General features: G+C 42.0%; 1 protein-coding gene across 7 annotated transcripts in view; it reads left to right on the forward strand.

Annotated features, from left to right (window-relative positions):
* Nucleotides 1–2,529: 2,529 nt before the first annotated feature.
* The window catches only part of Wdr47 (WD repeat domain 47), a 61,438-nt gene continuing 43,736 nt past the window's right edge, over nt 2,530–20,231 (forward strand). For 2 of the 7 annotated variants that reach the window (XM_052730484.1, XM_052730488.1), the window contains exons 1-3: nt 2,531–2,658; nt 15,989–16,155; nt 18,423–18,506. In XM_052730484.1, the coding sequence (XP_052586444.1) occupies nt 15,998–16,155; nt 18,423–18,506 (242 nt within the window). In that variant the 5' untranslated portion in view covers nt 2,531–2,658; nt 15,989–15,997. Of the gene's footprint in view, nt 2,659–2,989; nt 3,108–15,988; nt 16,156–18,422; nt 18,507–20,231 lie in introns of those variants that run through there. The other 5 variants (XM_052730486.1, XM_052730487.1, XM_052730485.1 and 2 more) reach the window with 5 other exon arrangements.

A 20,231-nucleotide genomic window follows, 5' to 3' on the forward strand; every position in this document is an offset into this window, starting at 1 on the left:
GGATGTAGTTCCCTCTACTGCTCCAGTGTCTGCCTGCCATGATGATAATGGACTAAACCTCTGGAACTGTAAGCCAGCCCCAGTTAAATGCTTTTTCTTGGAATAGTTGCCTTGGTCATGGAGTCTCTTCACATCAATAGAATAGGGACTAAGATACTTGTTAAATGATTTTCTTCCAGGGTTTAGGTGAACTGGGCAATTGATGTTTTGAAGTTCAGATTTTTTAAAAAAATTCCCCCCGAATTTAAAAATGTTCTCTCTACAACTTTTCCTTTAAACGATGACTTATCTTTTCAATTTCTCCTCCTTTTTGTATGCATATGTATGTGTGGGTATGTGTGCACGGGAAGCCAGAAGTTGACATTGGGTGTCTTCTCTGATTACTCTGCATCCGATTTATCAAGGCAAGGTCTCTCCTTGAACCCAGAGCTTGACAGTTAGTCAGCTTGTGTCCCTCACTCCCATGGTCCCATCTCTGCCTCCGCAGCTCTGGGATTACAGGGGGCCACCAGTCTCACACAGGTGCTGAGGATCCCAACCCCGTTCTTCAGAATTGCATGGCGAGCACTGTCCACAGACCCACCTCTCCAGTGCCGTCTTATTTTGAGACTGGGTAGGGCTTTACTAGGTAGCTGAGCTCAGGCTGGCCTCCAACTCCCAGTACTCTTCATCCTGCTGAATTAAAGGCATGCACCAACATACCTGGCCTCAAAAAAAAAAAAAAAAAAAAGCCACAGTAATCATATGGTGATAGAGGACAGCTTGCAGGAATTTGTTCTCTCCTATCATATGGTTCTCAAAGACTGAACCCAGATCATCAGGCAATTGGCTTGACCTGCTGAGCCATCTTTTTAGTACTTCTTGTTTTTGGAGACAGAACCCTCTGTAGCCCAGGATGACCTTGAACTCTGTATAACTGAGGATGACATCAAACTCAGTCCACAGTCTCTGCCTTTCAAGTGCTGTGACTCATCTGACTTTTTTTTTTAAAAAACTGGATTTAAAAAAAAATTTTTTTATTATTTTTTTGAGTCAGGGTTTCTCTGTGTAGTTTTAGTGCCTGTCCTGGATCTCACTTTGTAGCCCAGGCTGGCCTCGAACTCACAGAGATCCACCTGACTCTGCCTCCCGAGCGCTGGGATGAAAGGCATGCGCCACCACTGCCTGGCTAATTCCTGAAGGTTTAATTTAGCTCCTTGAGCGTCACATATTTGGGAGAGTACTACTGCACAAATATTGTAGGAGTGAGGCTCCTACTGTAAATACAAGGGCAGGCAAAAACTAACTTTAAGTGCTTCAAGGAAGGATTAGCTTTACACATGGAGAAACTGGAAGGGGCAGACAAGCTGCTAAGTTTTCATGGAAAGAAGTGGAGTATGGAAAAGAGGAAGGAAGCAAGATTTATTCCATTTAACCTTTACTAATAAATCATTGGAAGTAGAATAACAGTGGAAGTCATATTTTATATATATAATAGAAGTGCAGAGAGATCTTCTACATCTGCAAGTGTCAGACCTGTTGTGTTAGTTCCTTTTCTATGGCTGTGACAAAACACCATGACCAAGGCAACTTCTAAAAGAAAGCATTTAATTTTGGGCTCGGGGTTCCAGAGGGTTAGCCCATGATATCATGGCAGAGAGTATGTTAGCAGACAGGGAGGCAGGATCCTGGAACAGTAAGTAGCTAAGAGTTTTACATCTGATCCCCAAGCACCAGACATAGAACTAAGTAGGAATGGTCTGGGCTTTTGAACCCTCAAGCCCACCTCCCCAGTGACACACCTCCTCCAACCAGTCCACACCTCCTAATCCAGTGGTTTTCAACCTTACTAATGCTGTGATTCTTTAATACCTTCCTCACGTTGTGGTGACACCCCCCCCCAAGCATAAAATTACTTTCATTGCTACTGTTATGAATCGAATCATAATGTAAATGTCTGATATGCAGGATATCTGATACACGACCCCTGTGAAAGGGTCCTTCCACCCTCAGGTTGAGAACCACTGCCCTAATCCTTCCCAAACAATCCACCAACTGGGGGACGACCAACCATTCAAACGTATGAGTCTACGGGGGGCAATGCTCATTCAAGCCACCACACCTGTCCACGCTATTTTGGGACACGACGTCACCCGGTGGTTCGGGGCCTCCATCCTCCTTCCAGGCATCTCCAAATCCTTAAGGGTACAGACGTTGGAGAGCCACGAGCCTCCAGGCTGCCCAGTCTTAGTTCCTGCCCCCCGCGGTAGGCCCCGCCCGCAGGCCCCGCCCTAAGCTCCGGGGCCGGCCCAGCCGCCTCTCTTCTGCGCAGGCACCTGCCTAGCCGCCCCGCGAGGAGGGGTCCTGAGACGGCCCGAGGGACGAGCCGTGATTGGCTGCAGCTGGCGGCTGGAGCCCTGCTCCAGCGGCGCTTGACAACCGCAGTCTGCGGAGCGGAGCGGTCGGAGGCGGGCTGAGGGCGGACGCGAGAAGGGCCGGCTGACGAGCGGATGGATTGACGTGCGGGCTGCGGAGCCCAGACCGCCGCCCTCGCGCTCGCGCCTCAGCCGGGAATTGGCTGCCTCGGGCTCCGGCCGCCGGCCTCTCCGCCGCGTTTCCCCCCCCCCCCCCCCCCCCGCCGCCGCCGCCGCTTCTGCCGGCTCCGCCCGGAGCCCTCAGGTGAGTGGATTCCAAGAGGCGGAGGCGGGCCGCCGGGTACCGTGGGTTGCCATGGTCACCCGTCGCCACCTGTCACGATCCTGAGGAGGCGCCGACCCCGCGGCCCCCTGGGTGGCGTTTGCGGCCGGGAGGAGGGTCTTGGGTAGGCTCGGGTGGTGACTGCCGAGAAGACGGGGCGCGGGTGAGGCCCGGGTGTCTAGGGGACAGGACCTGGGACCCGCCAGGCCGTCTCTCCAGGCCGCCGCTCCTGGACCACACCTTCCCCTGGTTGCCAGCCCGATTCCGGCGGGCGGCCGAGCGATGCGCCTCGCCCTGGCGTGGGGTCCCCCACCTCGCCGCTGCGGAGGGGCGCGAGGCGGGCTGGCTGCGCTGCATCTGCCTCGCCCCTCTGCTGGGCTGGAGCGAGACGGAGGGCTGCGCTCTGGTCCCTTTCCCGGCTCGGCGAATGGGTAGGGAGTGGCGGGGCTGGGGGAAGACACGGGGTGGGGGGGATCGGGTTTGCCCTCTCTGACATCAGGGGTCACTAGGAGCAGGCCTTTGGGGGGTCTGGGAGGGTGGCGACAGGGGCATGCACTGACTTTCGAACGCGGGTTGTGCCGGGGGCGCGGGGAGGGGGCGGGGGCGCCTGCGTAAAAGCCACCGGAGGAGGTTGTGGAACTCAGAGGGTTAAGCCTCTTAGCTGTATTGGGGAGAGAAAGATTGGGGCTCCAGCTCTGGGACGACGCCTGGGGCAAAGGGGTAGGGACCAAGGTAGGCAGGAGTAGAATTTGACCTGATGATTTTTCCCCCTGTACATCCAGGCATAACTACGGATGATGTCTGAGGGGAGCTTCTGGTTTCCTTTTTTTTTTTTGGCAACTTGGTTCTCACTGCATAATGAAAGGAGAAGTCTTTGTTCCGCCCAGATTCATCGGTTGAAATCCTGACACTTAGTTTCCCCCCTTTGTTGTAGAGTTCATAGAATGCTATAAAAAAGTTAATGGCACAGAAATTAACATACAGGTTTAAAAGGGCTATAAATCTTTTTCATAGAAAATACAAATTCAAAAAAAAATTTTTTTGTCTCAAGTGTTGGCATATGTTATGTTAACATTTTACTAGAAAGGAGAAACGCCTAGAGCCGATTTTCCTTTATATGGCACATTCTGGAGGTCTCATTTATGAGAAAGATGTAATGAATCATTGTACGTTCATTGCTTCCAACAACAAAATAACACACACGGGAAAGACAACTAAGTAACCCGTAGGTAAAGCAAACAAAACATAAACTCCTTGAATTGGGGTGCCATTATTGATTGTATGTGTGAGTGTGTGACATTTAACTTGTTATTTCCCACCCTGCCACTTCTAGTTTTTGTCCCTTTTATGAAAATCGGTAATAGGAATGTATCATAAGATACGTTAACCAATGTTTCCAGTTATATAATTGTGCACAGTCTCTTTTGTTTTGTGAAATAATTTGTTACTGAATGGGTACCATATGACTTGTTTAGTATATGGTGCAATTTGAAAAACGTTTCAAAATAAGAAAAATGCCCAATTTTCTTGGTAGTTCAGTTCCCTAGAAATCATATTGCCTGGATTTAAGCTTCCCTTTGCTACTGTAATTACAGTCTTGTAATTTATCCTATCATTGACCTTGTTTTCTTTCTTATTCTGTAACATAGGGATAATGCCTGGTGTTGTTTTAGGCTGAGAGGAACTGTGATGTTGAAAACAACTCATTTGCAAGTACTTTGAGAAAATAGGAAGGCATCTATTGAGTATATTTTATTAGAGGGGACACTGACAAGGATCATTACCATTTTCTGTGTGATCTTTTTAACATTTCTACATCCAGGACCTTGTTTATTACAGGGGCCCTAAAGGATTTAAGGGAACACTTGAGGTGCATCGCCATTCTTGGTAGAGTTTTTTTTTCTTATGTGGTGATGTGGGTGAAAAGGGTTTTTCTTCTTGTATGTAAGGGTTAGTGATGCTTTCTTGCAAATAAGGCTACTACTAATAACTGACTTGAATTATATTTGGCACTGGATAATCCTCACCGTGGATCACGGGTTCTTGACTAATGAAGACATAGCTTTTATCCCCTCTGACTTACGTTTTTCAAATTGAGGTATTGACACCATTTCAGGCTGAGGTGCAGTTTGGTGGTAGAGTATTGTCTAGCTTCCACAAGACCCTGGGCTTGATCCCCAGAACAACAGAAATAAAGGATGAATAAGCTTCAGTATCCAAGAAACAGATCTGTAGGCATGTAAATGACACAGGAAGTACTCCTTAATTTCACTTGGATACATTTGTACAAAACAAAGATGACAGAAAGAGGAGGCAATATTAACATTAATTTCTAAGGTAACCTTTAGAGATTTCAAAATAGATTTCCTGTTGGAGTTCAGGTGAGCTCTCAGCTGAGTTTAGTTTCTTCTGTCCTTAAGCACAAAAGTTTAAGAAGCTTAGTGAATGAAGGGCAAATCCTACATAGCACAGGACAACAGTCAAATTTTATTTCTGTAATTCCAGTTTTTGAAAGTTTGACTGATATTAGGTTCACCAATACTTAAATTCAAATAATCCCTTCTTGGTTTAAGCCCTGTAAAAAGTTAGGGTACTGTAACAGGAATGGTGCGGATAGATGAGTGGATCTCAACCTGTGGGTCGTGACCCCCTTGAGGGTTATCAAAGGACCATATCAGATATTTACATTAAGATTCACAACAGTAGCAAAATTACAGTATGAAGTAGCAATGAAAATAATTTTTATGGTTGGGGTCACCAGAATGTGAGGAAGGTTGGGAACTCCTGATTTAGATAGACTGACTCCTTTCATTCTGGGCCATGTACTTATTTCCTCTAGAGGCAAATTTCATACTTCTGAGCAGAAGTGCAATCCCCTGTAAAATGATGATCACGGGGGCATGAGAATTAATATAGATCAATAATGAATGGAAGTCTCTAGCACAGGACTTGATGTAAATAAATGTTAGTACCTTTTCACTTACTCTGTGTAGATTTAAAGACTAATATTTTGGGGCTGGAGAGGTGGCTCTGTGGCTTAGAGCACTGGCTGCTCTGCCAGAGGACCTGGTTTCAAGTCCCAACACACATATTATGACTTACAACCCTCTATATCTCCAGTCCAGGGTATCTAATACCCTCTTCTGACCTCTGTAGGCATTAGGTGCCCGAGTGGTGCACAGACATACATGCAGGCAAAACACTCAGATGCATTAAATAATAAAATACAAAATTTAAAAAGAAGAATAATTTTTTATACCCATTCTTAGCAGAAAACTTCATTGCCTCCTGAACCTCCTTGGTATTTTTATATATAATTTTCTTTAGGTCTTCCTTCATGTTCTTTATAAAATATCACACTGTTTTAAAACTGTGTGTGTGTATGTGTGTGTGTGTGTGTGTTTGTGTGTGTTCATGTTCACCATAGTAACTTAATTATTATATCTGAGGTATGCAGATTGGTGTTAGCATATAAAAAATACTTAAATATGTGTTTAAAACTTTCAATAACATTTATTTATTTACCTATTTTGTGTGCATGTGCAGAGGACAAATGGAAGGAGTCGGCTCCCTCTTTCCATAATGTGGGTCCTGGGATCAAACTCATTGTGCTTGGTAGCAAGTGCCTTTACTTACTGAGACAACTAGTTAAATGTTTTTGTTTTAAAGATTCATTTAATTAGCCTGGTGTGGTAACAAATGCCTTTAATCCTAGCATTAGGGAGGCAGAAGCAGGTGGATCTCTGTGAGTTCCAAGGCCAACCTGTCTACAAAGCAGTTCTAGGACAGCCAGAGCTACACAGAGAAATCCTGTCTCAACGCGCCGCCCCCCCCCCCCCCCCCCCCCGCCAAAAAATTTAAGAGTGTGTGCGTGTGCGTGTGTTCGTGAGTGCGTGAGTGCGTGAGTGCGTGCGTGCGTGCGTGCGTGCGTGCGTGCGTGTGTGTGTGTGTGTGTGTGTGTGTGTGTGTGCGCGCGCGCGTGCATTTGTGTAGGGGTGTGTGCTTATTAGTGCTGGTTCTCAGGGAGGCCAGAAGTTCTCCTGTAGTTGAAGTTGTAAGTGACTGTGAGCTGTCTAAAGTTGGTCCTGAGAACTGAACTCAGTCCCTCTGTAAGAGCAGTACATGCTCTTAACTGATGAGCTATCTCTCTAGCTTCTGATTTTAACAGTTTTTCAAAGATTATTTTGAAAACTTAGGAATAGAATTAGGTAAGTTTTGTTTATCAATTTTAAGAAAAATTGGGGGATGGTGTTGGGGATTTAGCTCAGTGGTAGAGCGCTTGCCTAGCAAACTCAAGGCCCTGGATTCTGTCCTCAGCTCTGGGAAAAGAAAAAAAAATTGGGGGTGGGTATGGTGGCACACACCTGTAATCCTAGCCCTTAGGTGATGGAGGGAGGAGGATCATTGGTTCAAAGCCAGCTTCTGCTGCACAGCAAGTTTGAGGCCAGCTTGAGTTATGTGAGATCCTGTCTCAAAAAAGCAGTTAGACATGTTGCCTAATGCCTGTAATCCCAGCATTTGGGAGATAGAGGCTGTGGATTGCTGTGAGTTTGGAGGTAGCATAGTTTATATAGCAAGTTCCAGGACAAACCTAGACTACAGTAATGCCTCAAAGGCGGTGGAGGGTGGGGTGGGGGAGGTAGGTTTGGTGATGAAATTTTAGGTAATGCAAAAAGTAGATCACAAATAAATGGTGACATTAGGCAGTTTTTTTGTGCATTCTTTGTAAAATGCCCTCAATTATGAGAAGTGTTATTTTTACTGTATATAGTTACTGACCAGACCATACCTGAAATACTGTGTTCTAATCTAGGTGCTTTAATCAAGACAGATATTCCTATGTATTCAGAGGAGCATCATCCAGATGGTAGGGGATGTGAAGGATGGTTTTGTAAGGCTCCATTAACAGTATACATAAAATCTCAGAATAGTACCCAGTGTTTCTGTAAATCTTATTTTGGGGATTCTGCTCTAGTTTGTAGCTCAATAATAGAACAGAACCTTTGTAAGCTAATTTAAAATTTTTCATTTGTATAATTTTTAGCTTAACTTTATTTAAAATTTTAAGGATTTAGTTTTGCTTTTATTCATGTGTGAGTGTATACGTGTGCACATGCCATATGTGAATAGGTGCCTTTTGTGGCCATAAGGAGGGTGTTGGATCCCTGGGAGCTGGAGTTAAAGGATGTTGTGAGTCATTGGCTATGGGTGCAGGAACTGATCTTGGGTCTTCTGAAAGAGGAGTATGTGCTCTAAACTGCTGAACTATCTCTTCAGCACCATATTTTTTATTTTAAAATTAAAAGTTGTCTTCATATCAGAAACCCACTGGCATGGTTCATACTTTTATGTGCAGCACTTAGGAGGCTGAGGCAAGAGGATCTCAAGTCTGAGGCCAGCCTGAGCTATGTAAGATGCTGATGATGATGCTGATGATGCTGATGATGCTGATGATGATCCTTTGAAACTGAGTCTTTCTGTGCTTCTAAGATTGCCTGGAATTTCTGAGGTTCAAGCATATACCCCTGCCTCAGCTTCTCAAGTATGTGGAACTACAAGTGCATACTACAGTCGTCCTGAGTGAAGCAGTCCAGACCCAGGCAGACAAGCACTGCATGTTTTTTCTCATGTGGATATTAGTTTTTCAGCTTTAGATATGTGTGTTTCATTTAGAATACTCACAGAGGTTAAGTTGTTAGTAAGTGAGCAGGGCACTTTGAGGGAAGGAAGGGATGTCCCTAGGAAGGGGGAAATACAATGTAGTGTTATAAAAGGATAAAGGGGAAATCAGAACTGGAGGACCAACTGGGGTGGGGAATGGGAGGGCAGGGTGGAAGAGGGACAGCTAACACTAAAGGTCTTTTGAAAAGGCATCTGGAAACCCACTACAGTAGAAGCTTCCTAAAATATAAACATTTATATAAATGTTTATAAAAATAAGCTCCTAAAAAAGGAGTTTAAGTAGCATTACCATATAACGAGGGGAACAATAGCCCAACTAAATACCATATGCCACCAAATAAAACCCCTAGTACCAGGAATGGATTACATCTTTTTGAGTTGTTGGCCAGTGGGCTTCCATAGATCCTGCAAATATTGCAAGCTATTGCCAATGCAATGTTATCCTTCAGGACTTAATAGTAAGGCACTATTGCTGAAGACACTACATTCTTGAGTCATAGAACATGGAGAAATCTAGCTGGTGCTCAGCTGGATTCTTCACTCTTACTTGCTAGTGTTCCTAGTGTTTATACTGCTGGAAGGTATTATAAACAGTACCAGAGGAAGCTATGAATGCTGTGAGCTATAATACTGAACTTTCTGCAAGAGAAGCCCACAGGTGCAGCAGTGGCACAGATGTTATGGGGTAGCCTGCTCCTGTTGATTGAATTTAAGGTCTGCTCCATAAGATGGGACCATACCTGGTGATGCCTAGTTAGGTCACTGGCCTAACTATGTGTTACTGTTATTCTGTTAAATGATCATAGCAATGATAAAATGATTCCTAATTATATATTGCTATAGCCATCGATCAGTGCCAGTGTGGGAAGTTGTCTTGGGTTATGAGAAAATACAAATGTCTCTGAAGTAATAGTACTTCATTATATACATACTAATTTGTTTTTTTAGGGTTATTTTTAGTTATATATGTATGTGTAGGGTTATGTGTACAGGTCCTTGGCTGTACTGTCACACATTATGTAAACCCAACTGACCTCGAATTAATTGCTTCTGCTTCCAGGTGCTGAAATTACAGATGCATGTCACCATGCCTGGCTCAGAATCAATCAATATCTCTCTCTCTCTCTCTTTTCTTCCCTCCCTCCCTCCTTCCTTTATTTTTTTGTCTGTCTGTTGACTGTCTTTCCTTGTTTCCTTTCTTTTTTTGTTTCTTCCTTTCCTCCCTTTTTTTTTTTTTTTTTTTTGGTTTTTCGAGACAGGGTTTCTCTGTGTAGCTTTGCGCCTTTCCTGGATCTCACTCTGTAGACCAGGCTGGCCTCGAACTCACAGAGATCCGCCTGGCTCTGCCTCCTGAGTGCTGGGATTAAAGGCGTGCACCACTGCCTGGCCCCTTCCTTCTTTATTTATTTATTCTTCCTTTCTTTTTCTTTCTCTTCCTTCCTTCCTTTTTTAACCTTTCTTTTTCTACCTTTTTTCTTCCTTCCTTCCTTCCTTCCTTCCTTCCTTCCTTCCTCCCTCCCTCCCTCCCTCCACCTGTGTGTGTGTGTGTGTGTGTGTGTGTGTGTGTGTGTGTGTGTGTGTGTGTGAGACATGGTCTCAATACACAGCCTTGACTGGCCTAGAACTCTCTATGTAGCACTTCCCTCAAACTCACAGAGATCTGCCTGCCTCTATCTCCAGAGTGCTGGGATTTTTAAATGTATGTATGCTACCATACCTGGCATAACTGTTTATGTTTTATTATTTTAAAAAAAATTTGACATAGGATCCTGCTATGTAGCCCAGGTTAGCTTGCAACTTTATGTCGTCTAGGCTGGCCTTAAACTTGTCATCTACCTGCTTCAAATCCTCAGGTACTGGGATTACCATACTTGAGTGTTTGTGCAACACTCAATTTTATGTAGAAATGTTTATTTTTTACAAATTTCATGTGTGTATGCCACATGTATGCAGTTGCCTGCAGGAACCAAAGAAGAAGTTGTCTACTCTAGAGCTGGAGTCACAGTGGTTGGGAGCCACTTGATGTGGGTGCTAGGAACCGAGCTTGGGTTCTCTGGAAAAGCAGCAAGGCTCTCTTAACTGATGAGCTGTCTTTCTAGCTTTACATTTACAGTTTTTGAATGTGTCATATTTGTACATGGTACAAAATTCAAAAGATTTAACAGGGTACATAATTAAAAGTCACCTAACCATTCCTCTGACCCTAGGTCTTTGGGACACAAACATTACTATCAATTCCTTATATCTTTTTCTAGAGACATTTTAGGTATATGTACAACATATGATTTAAGCTAACTTTATTTCTATAGCTATTTAAAGTGGCACCAGGCTTTAAACATCATTTGTCTCGGTATGTCCCAAATTGGCTCTAACTCATTATATTCTTGTCAGTCCCTCCCTCCCTCAACCCCTGCCTTATTCCACTGTTGTGATTTAGGAGTGTGCCACCATGCCCAGGCATAATATGTTACTTTTGTTTTGTCTTTTAAAAGTTTATTCTCTGGTTTGTATATATGTGTGTCTTTGTGTGTGCATGCCATTGTGCACATGTGGAAGTCAGAGAATAACCTGGGCGAGTAGGCCCTCTCCTTCTAATACGTGGATCCCAGGGGTCAAACTTAGGTTATCAGGTTTGGTGGCAAGTGCCTTTAGGTACTGAGCCAATTCTATGCTCCTCTTTTTATTTTTTGAGCAGCCCAGGCTGGCCTAACTTGCTCTGTAGCCAAGGATGACTTGAACTTCGGATCTTCCTTCCTCTTCCTTCTGAGGGCTGGAATTGCAGTTCTGCATCACCATGCCTGGCTTATGTGGTCCAGGACTTCTTGCACAGTGGCTAAGCACTTTATATTAACATCCTCAGCCCCACAGTCTGTTTCTGTGGGACAAAAGGCATCCACAGTTCTGAAAGTTAAGTTAAAGTAATCGATGATCAGAAGATGGTTGTCAACATTAAGAAAGGACGCGTGGTTACAAACATAGGTGATTAGCAGAGTGATGGAGCTCTGTAGTTAGAAGGAAAGTTTCGTTTGGTTAAGTTATTTAAAGAGGACTGGAGAGATGGCTCAGATAAGAGCACTGGCTGCTCTTCCAGAGGTCCTGAGTTCAATTCCCGGAAACCACATGGTGGCTCACAGCCCTCTATAATGAGATCTGGTGCTTCTGTCTGGTGCCATCTTCTGGCGCACAGGCATGCATGCAGGCATAACACTGTATACATAATAAATTAAATAAATCTTAAAAAATTATTTAAAGAAAATCTATTTTATTTTAAACTGACCTTATAAATTCAAAATTTCTGATTATCCCAGACTTCATAGTGCCCACCATAATATATGCTGTTACTAAAATATGAGTTGAAGCAAATCACAAAAATTAAAGGCACATCATAGAAACAAAACTGTGAGCACTTTTTCATAACTGTCCTAATTTCCTCAGCCTTAACTTCTGAATCGTTCTCAGCCTCCTGTGTTTTCCTTCTTTCCGATTCTGTATTTTAAGTAAGCAACGTCATTGCAAAGGAACATTTAAGTCATCTCTATTTATATTTGGTTAGAAAACTAACACTGATTTTTTTCTGTTGAGACATTGTCTTGCTGTGTAGTCTAAGTTTGTCAGCTCAGGCTGACCTCAAATTCTTAGTAGTCCTGATGGGCCTCTTGGGTGCTGAGTTTACTGTAGTATGCCACCACTTGCAGCTAGTGATATTTTTTCATAAAAACTTTCCTTCTCTATGAAAATATATTTCGGTTACCATTTTTAATCTGTTAACGTTGACCTTTAACCTTAGATTTCTAAAACTAGTTTTGTATTCAAACTTTTTTCTTTTATTTATATTTTGTGTTTATGGGTGTTTTGCCTGTATGTAGTACCTGAAGAGGTTAGAAGATGGCATCAGATCCCCTGGGATTGGAGTTAGAGAGGGTTAGGGGCTGCCATGTGGGTGCTGGGAATTGAACTCCATGTCTCCTGGAAGAGCAGACAGTGTTTTTTTCTTTTTTTGTTTGTTTGTTTTTGTTTTTTGTTTTGAAACAGGGTCTCTCTATGTGGTTCTGGCTGTGCTGAAACTCACTATGTACACTAGGCTAGCCTCAAACTTACTAAGATTTGCCTGCCTCTGCCTCCTGAGTGCTGGGATTAAAGGTGTGTACCACCACTACCCATCGACTTTTTTTGTATCTCAAGTTTGCTTAACTAGCATTAGTTGAACATATGACTAACATTAATTGAACATATGTGGTGTTGTGTCCTGTCTCGTCCTGTGTATGTGGTGTGGTCGTGTGCCTCTCTTCCCCATGCTGGGAATTGAAGTTAGGGCCTTCAGCATGTAAAGCAAGCACTCTACCATTGAGTTATAATCCCATATCCTTCCCTACCTGTCTTTTAAAGACAAGGGTTTTACTCTGTAGTCCAGGCTGGCCTTGAACTTGAGATCCTCCTGCCACAGTTTCCTGAATGTTAAGGATTACAGGTGTGTGCCACCATGCCTAGCTTGCATATCGTTTTAAAAGGTAATCTTAGAGTTAATTGTAGCAGCACACAAGTAGAGTCTGAGCTATTGAAGATGCTGAGTTGAGGTGACCATTTGAACCTGGGCATTGAGACTAGACTGGGCAGTATAGTGAGCCCTTGTCTCAATGCTCTCCCCACCCCCACCCCCAAAAAAACTCTAGAAAAAACAAACAAGCAAAGTAAACAACAATGGGCCTGGTGGGATAGGCCTGTAAGCCAGGCTACTATGATTGTGTCCGTAGTGGGTTAGAAAAGCATTGTCTTCTAAGTATGGGTGTATGTTTATAGTGTAGCCTACAGCAGTGAAACTTTTTTTTGAAACTTTTAAGAATAAAATTTCTGAGTTGAGTGATTAAAATACCATAATTTTCTACTAGGAATTTCATGGTATAGGATTCCAAGTTGTCTTTTGTTCATTAGTTCTTTTCCAAACCTGAACCAATTCTAGATTCATTAGAGTACATGTTCTATTACCTATTCGGAAGTCAGTATAAAATAAATGTTTCTGAAAATGTGTATCTTCTTTCTTTAGTCTTTACTGGTTAAAAATAATTACAGCATTAAACTTGTAATTGTGCTCGTCATAGCGCTGTATGGCTATAGTCTCAACTACAGGGGAAGCTGAGACCGGAGGGTCATATGAGACCAGGCTGGGCAATGTAACAAGCCTTTAATGTGGTTATGAGTTAAAGTAGGACAATTGCCATGAACTCTTTTCCAGAATTACTTAGTTTTAGACTATGAGACCTGTACAGTATTTATACTGAACTACATTAGAAAATTATAGTTTCAGTTCTTGCTAAATGTGTGGTTGGTACATGGTAATATCTGTGAAACGCCCCCCAAAAATCTCATTATAAGGATGGAATAATATTTTTCTGAGAGTGAAATTAATTAAAACTATTTTTTTTTTTTTTTTTGGTTTTTCGAGACAGGGTTTCTCTGTGTAGCTTTGCGCCTTTCCTGGAACTCACTTGGTAGTCCAGGCTGGCCTCGAACTCACAGAGATCCACCTGGCTCTGCCTCCCGAGTGCCTATTTTTTTAAAGATTTATTTATTATGCATACAATATCTTGCCTGCATGTGTCCCTGCACACCAGAAGAGGGTGCCAGATCTCATTACAGACGGTTGTGAGCCACCATGTGGTTGCTGGGAATTGAACTCAGGACCTCTGGAAGAACAGCCGGTGCTCTTAACCACTGAGTCATCTCTCCAGCCCCCTATTATTATTATTTTTAAAGTAAGGATTATATGACAATTTGGAGAATGTTAAGATTGCTAGTCAGTGTGTTTGGGAGAAATCTCAGGAAGATAGTTCTGAAATATGGTCAGAATTTAGTGAGTTGAGCTTTCATTGACGTTATTTTATTCTCTCTTGTGGACGAACAGGAAGATGTAGCAAAGGGAGAATCAGAGTGTGAGGAACTGGAGGGTTGGCCTGTTGAGAGAGGTTTGTGTTTGTCTGTTCGCTGAGGCAGGCATGCAGTACTGTGGAAACACATATTACTCTATAAAGGGTTTTAAAAATTACATTTGTATTTATGTATGTGTGTGCCTGTGCACACCAATACCACATGAAGGTCATAGGACAACTTGCTAGAGTTGATTCTCTCCTCTCACCACGTGGGTCCTAGGAATCAAACTCAGGTCTTCAGGCTCGGCAGCAGGCATCTTAACCTGTTGAGTCATCTCACCTGCCCCAACTATTTTTCTCTTATATCATTAAATATTTGAGTTTAGGGGCTGGAGAGATGGGTCAGCAGTTAAGAGAACTAGCTGCTCTCCCAGAAGACCCGCATCCATAATGATGGCTCACAACCATCTGAAACTCCAGTTCAAGGGATCTCATGTCCTCTCCTGGCGTCCTCAGGTACTGCATGCACATGGTGCACAGATAAACAAGCAGGCAAAACACCCATACACATAAATAAGCCCAGCATGGTGGTGCGTGCCTTTAATTCAGTACTCGGGAGGTAGAGGCAGGTGGATCTCTGTGAGTTAGAGGCCGGTCTGGTCCATATAATGAGTTGCAGGTTAGCCTGCAGCTATAAAGTGAGACTCTGTCTGCAAATTTTTTTTTTTTTTTTTTTTTTAGTTGAGTGATTATCTTAACACACTCTTCTCCTTATCCATGCAGCTTCTCTGCATAACAGACAGTATGCTATTTGGTGATGAGAACATTCTGGTTGGTGGTACATTTGCATTTCTCTTCATGAAGAAATAGACAAAAATTAACAGATTGGGAAGACCAAAACTGGATTATCTACAAGCTTGTGTTTGGTTCTGTAAGCTTGGTTAGAATGACTTGGTCCTATGAAAGACAATTCTTCCTAATAGTCCTGTTAGTCATCAGATGACATTTCTTGCAGGTAGTCCATTAGCATGGCAATCTTTTGCATTGCTCTACTACAAGAGGAAACTTCTCCGATGATGGCTGAGCAAGACACTGATCTTTAGCAGACTGTTGCTAGGAGTTATTTTATTGCTGTGTTCCTTTAGCATGTAACAATAGTGTTTGGTTTTCCTTTAGGCCCAGGGCTGATCTAATCTCAGTAGAAGGAATTGTAAAGGTTGAAATATAATTGATATTACCAATACAACATTGAAATTACCAACAAGTTGCATGTTTCAGTTGAGCCTTATTATGTTTAACTCCAAAATGATTCATGAGTGGCCAACCTTTGATCCACAGGCTGCATGTTCCTAGGATATATATGAATTTAGCCCCGTGCAAAATTGTAAACTAATTTAGAATTAGGGTTTGTTTTTTTTTTGTTAAGTCCATTGGGGAAGGGGAGGTGTTCTTGAGATGGGCTTTGTAGGTGACAGCATTGTGGCACAGTGTCTTGAGTATTAGACACACCTGATACTGTTACTTCTGAGGCACCTCAGACCTCATCATTTAATCTGCCATCACTCCAGTGTGTATTTTTCACAGATTAGTACTTTAAAAAAATCTGAGCCATATTTTTAACACATTAAAGAATGACTCAGTTTTGATAGTTAGTTTCACTTTGAAATACATGTACTAAAATTCCCAAGCAACATTGTCATTTCTAGGCAATTAAACCTATACATAAAGCAATAGGACTAACTTTTTTATTGTTCTTGTTTATTTAGGCTAGCAATATGACGGCGGAAGAAACAGTGAATGTGAAGGAGGTTGAAATCATTAAGCTGATTTTGGACTTTTTGAATTCCAAGAAGCTTCACATTAGTATGCTGGCCCTTGAGAAGGAAAGTGGAGTCATAAATGGCCTGTTTTCAGATGATATGCTTTTCCTGAGGTATGCTAACATCATTCCTACCAGGCTTACATGTAGCTCTTCCAAAGAAGAGTATTAACAGGGTGATATATGTAATATGCTCATGAAAGACTATAAATGTAATTTAATAATTGGTTTTTATTTCATAATGGAATATTTACAATGTACAGTAATATATTTGTAGAATATTTTCAGTGGTAAGATGCATAGTATTTGGAGTCACAGCCTTAAAGTATGGTAGCAATTTAAAAAAGTATTCAAGAAATCCAAGGCACTGGTAAGGTAAAGAAAACATTTCTAAAATATGCACACTGAGTGCATAGAAAAGAATTCCACAAAATAAAGCATTCATTATAGAAATATATTCATTATTAAAAATAAAATTTACCACTACCTAGAAGCAATTGTGATATTATATATATATATATATATATATATATATATATATAAATATATATCATATTTCAGCTTTATTTATGTGCATTTGTGTCTTGCCTGAATGTATGTCTATGTACCATGTGTATGCCTGGTACCTGTGAAGGCTAGAAGAGGGTGTCAGATCCCCTGGAACTGGAGTTAGAAATAGCTGTTGGCTGTCATGTAGGTGCTGGGAATTGAACCCTGGTCCTCCAGAAGAACAGGCAGTGCTTTTAACCACTGGACCATCTCTCCATTCCCTCTTGTGTATATTTTTTTAAAACAGCAATTTTTCCAGGCATTGCAGTGTACGCCTTCAATCCCAGCACTTGAGAGGTAGAGGCAGGCAGATTTCTATGAGTTCTAGGCTAGATTGGTCTTCATCATTGGTTCTCAACCTTCCTAATACTATAACCCTCTATTATAGTTCTCAGATTGTGGTGACCCTCAACCATAACATTATTTTGTTGCTACTACATAACTATAATTTTGCTACTGTTAGGAATAGTAATGTAAATATCTGATATGCAGGATACCTGCTGGATATGTGATGTGCAAAGGGGTTGAGACCCACAGGTTGAGAACCACTGATCTATATAGTGAGTTCCAGGCCTGTCCAAGCTACATAGCAAGACTCTGTCAAAAAAAAAAAAAAAAAAAAAAAAAAAGCTGGTCGGTGGTGGCACACATCTTTAATCCCAGCACTCGGGAGGTAGAGGCAGGCGTATCTCTGTGAGTTCGAGGCCAGCCTGGTCTACAGAGAGAGATCCAGGAATTCTCTGTGATTACAAATATGTATGTTAAAACTTTTCAATTTAATCTCTTAATGCTTCACCCATTTTTAGATCATTGTTTCTAAAATTCTTAAATACTCTACTGAGCAGTGTTTATACATGGGCCTTTTTGTATCTTGAATTAATTTTCTAGGGCACAGTTCTTGTGGGGCGAGGGGGAGATTTGCAAGGCAAGGGCAATTACTATATCTGCCACAATGGAAAACTGAATATCTCAAACTGGCTTGGATGGAAAAGAAAATACCAAACTCCCACATAGAAATATACTCTATTTTAGTGATTCCAAATATCCTTGAGAAGGACTGTGTATTCTTGAAAAAAATAAACTGTTCCTAATTCATGATCATGGGGCTGAAAGGAGAACACAAATTATTATATGAGCTGTAGCTTATTAAACTTGTACTTCCCTACATCCATGTTGTGGTCCTCTAGCCTCTGGGACCTACTTAGTGCTCTAGTGAGGAACCAGTTCTGAAGTTCTTTCCTCCTCCTCTTCCTCCCCTTATTCTGAGACAGGGTTTCTCTGTGTAGCCCTGGCTGTCCTGGAACTCGCTCTGTAGACCAGGCTAGCCTCAAACTCAGAGATTCACCTGCCTCTGCCTCCCAAGTGCTGGGATTAAAGGTGTGGACCACCACACCTGGCTTGCCCTTGTCTTTCAAGTGTCGATACCTCTGGGATTTAGTACTGGCCCCTGAGTCCTCTCCAGAGCCTGCTGGCTTGTGATGGAATTTTGCTGGCTGAGGTGAAATGGAAAGAATTACAGGGTAGAAAGTTTTTTGTTAAGTTAATGTATTTGAAATTGTGTCCTTTCTCCCTTTTTAAGATTAAAACATCCCTTTATAAAACTACTGTAACATATATTGTGATTGGTTATTAGTTTTCTTTAAATAAAATTTATAAATTTACTGTTATCGTAAATTCAAATTGAGACGTTATTATTGTAAAAGAATACTGCTGATGTTTGAGGAATCAGAGGTTAATCTCATTGTTTGCTTCTAATGTCTGTTTTGTCATCTACTCCGTCATCTGTTAGTGTGACCTGAATTGATTAGCATTCTGAATTTTTCTTTATTTAGGCAGCTAATTCTGGATGGTCAGTGGGATGAAGTTCTTCAATTCATTCAGCCTCTAGAATGTATGGAAAAATTTGACAAAAAAAGGTAGGATTTTGTTTTAAAGTTTTAGTATCTTGTCCTTGCTTGGTAACAGCCTGACGTCAAAACAGAGCAATAAACACATTTAAGATGCAGCCTTCCTATGAAGCAGCACACACTGGATCCACAGGATGAGTTACAAGTCTTTGCAAGTCAGAAATGCAGATTTACTCAGTCAGTAGAGTGTGTGCAAAGAGACACCAGCACAGACTTCAAAGACGTCTTTCGCCGGGCGGTGGTGGCGCACGCCTTTAATCCCAGCACTTGGGAGGCAGAGCCAGGCGGATCTCTGTGAGTTTGAGGCCAGCCTGGGTTACCAAGTGAGCTCCAGGAAAGGCGTAAAGCTACACAGGGAAACCCCGTCTCTAAAAAATAAACAAACAAAAAAAGACGTCTTTCGAAAGTTGACTCTTGGCCCTCTTTGTTCAGTGAGCAGTCAGCAGGAATTTGGACCCTTTTTCTCTCAGTGTCACCAGTGTTGTTCCTCCTTCCCCGGCTGCCTTTACGTTTTAGGCTTTATCATTGGTTTTTAGCAGTTTGATTATGATATGCTGAAGTATTTTTTAATTCATTCATTTGTTTGTTGGTTGTACATTTTCTGCTTAGGGTTTGCTGAGTTTGGGGGACTATATGTTTATTTTCACAATATGAAATGTTTTTGCCAATACTTCTTTGAAAATGTATCTCTCACTTTGTCTTTTCCTTCTGGGATATAAAATTAAATTGAATTTTGTCCACAGGACTGAGGATTTTGTTTGTTTAGTTTTTATTTGTGGTTCTAGAGATTGAATACAGGGCCTCATGCATGCTTAACAAATGTTCTCTAGTAAACTATAGCTGCAGCCTTCCCTCCCACCCCCCCACCCTCCACTTCTTTCTTTTCTCTTGAGGCAGGGTCTCTCTCATTAGTCTCAGATTGGCTTCAAACTTGATACTGGAAGGTAACCTCGAACTTCAGATCCTCCTGGCTCCACCTCCTGGGTACTTGAATTTATACAGGTGTGTACCACCAAACTCAGTTAATGAGGTGCTGGGGTTTCAAACTGGGACTTTGTGCATGTTAGGCAAACACTTTACCAACTGAGCCACATTCCCAGCCTACTACCCCCAACTTGAAAAAAATCTGTTCAGAGACAGTGTCTTGCTGTATAGCTCTGAATGGGCTGGACTTGTACTCTTCTGGTTTCCACACTCCAAATGCTGGGGTTGCTGGTGCTTGCCACCACACCTGCATCTTTTAAAAACCATTTCTCTCTTTGTTCTTATCAATTATTTTTTATTTAATGTTTACTAACTTTTCTATTAGCTATGTAATGATAAGCATGGGATTTTAAATTTCAGATAACATACTTTTCAGTTTCAATTTTTTATTAGTCATGGTGGTATATACTGATAATCCCAGTACTCAGAAGGCGGGTAGATCATGAGTTTGAGGTCATCCTGTGCCAAATAAGGAATTTCATATCAGCCTGGGCTGTACATAGCACCTAACCCCCGCAATTTTTTGTCTTTTATAGTTTCTCTGAGATATCCTTACCTGTTCATTTACTGTGGTCCTTTTCTTTAAGTCTTTGTACTTAATAGTTGCTTATTTGCTAGTATATTTATTGTTTGCTAAGTTTGAACTTCCAGTTGTACCAGGTTCAGATTTTAATGATTATCCTTTTTCCTAATTTTTTTTTTTTTTTTGTTTTTTCGAGACAGGGTTTCTCTGTGTAGCTTTGCGCCTCT

The sequence above is a fragment of the Peromyscus californicus genome, unplaced genomic scaffold (assembly GCF_007827085.1).
Source record: "Peromyscus californicus insignis strain IS unplaced genomic scaffold, ASM782708v3 Scaffold_9__1_contigs__length_137607984, whole genome shotgun sequence".
Lineage (NCBI taxonomy): Eukaryota > Metazoa > Chordata > Mammalia > Rodentia > Cricetidae > Peromyscus > Peromyscus californicus.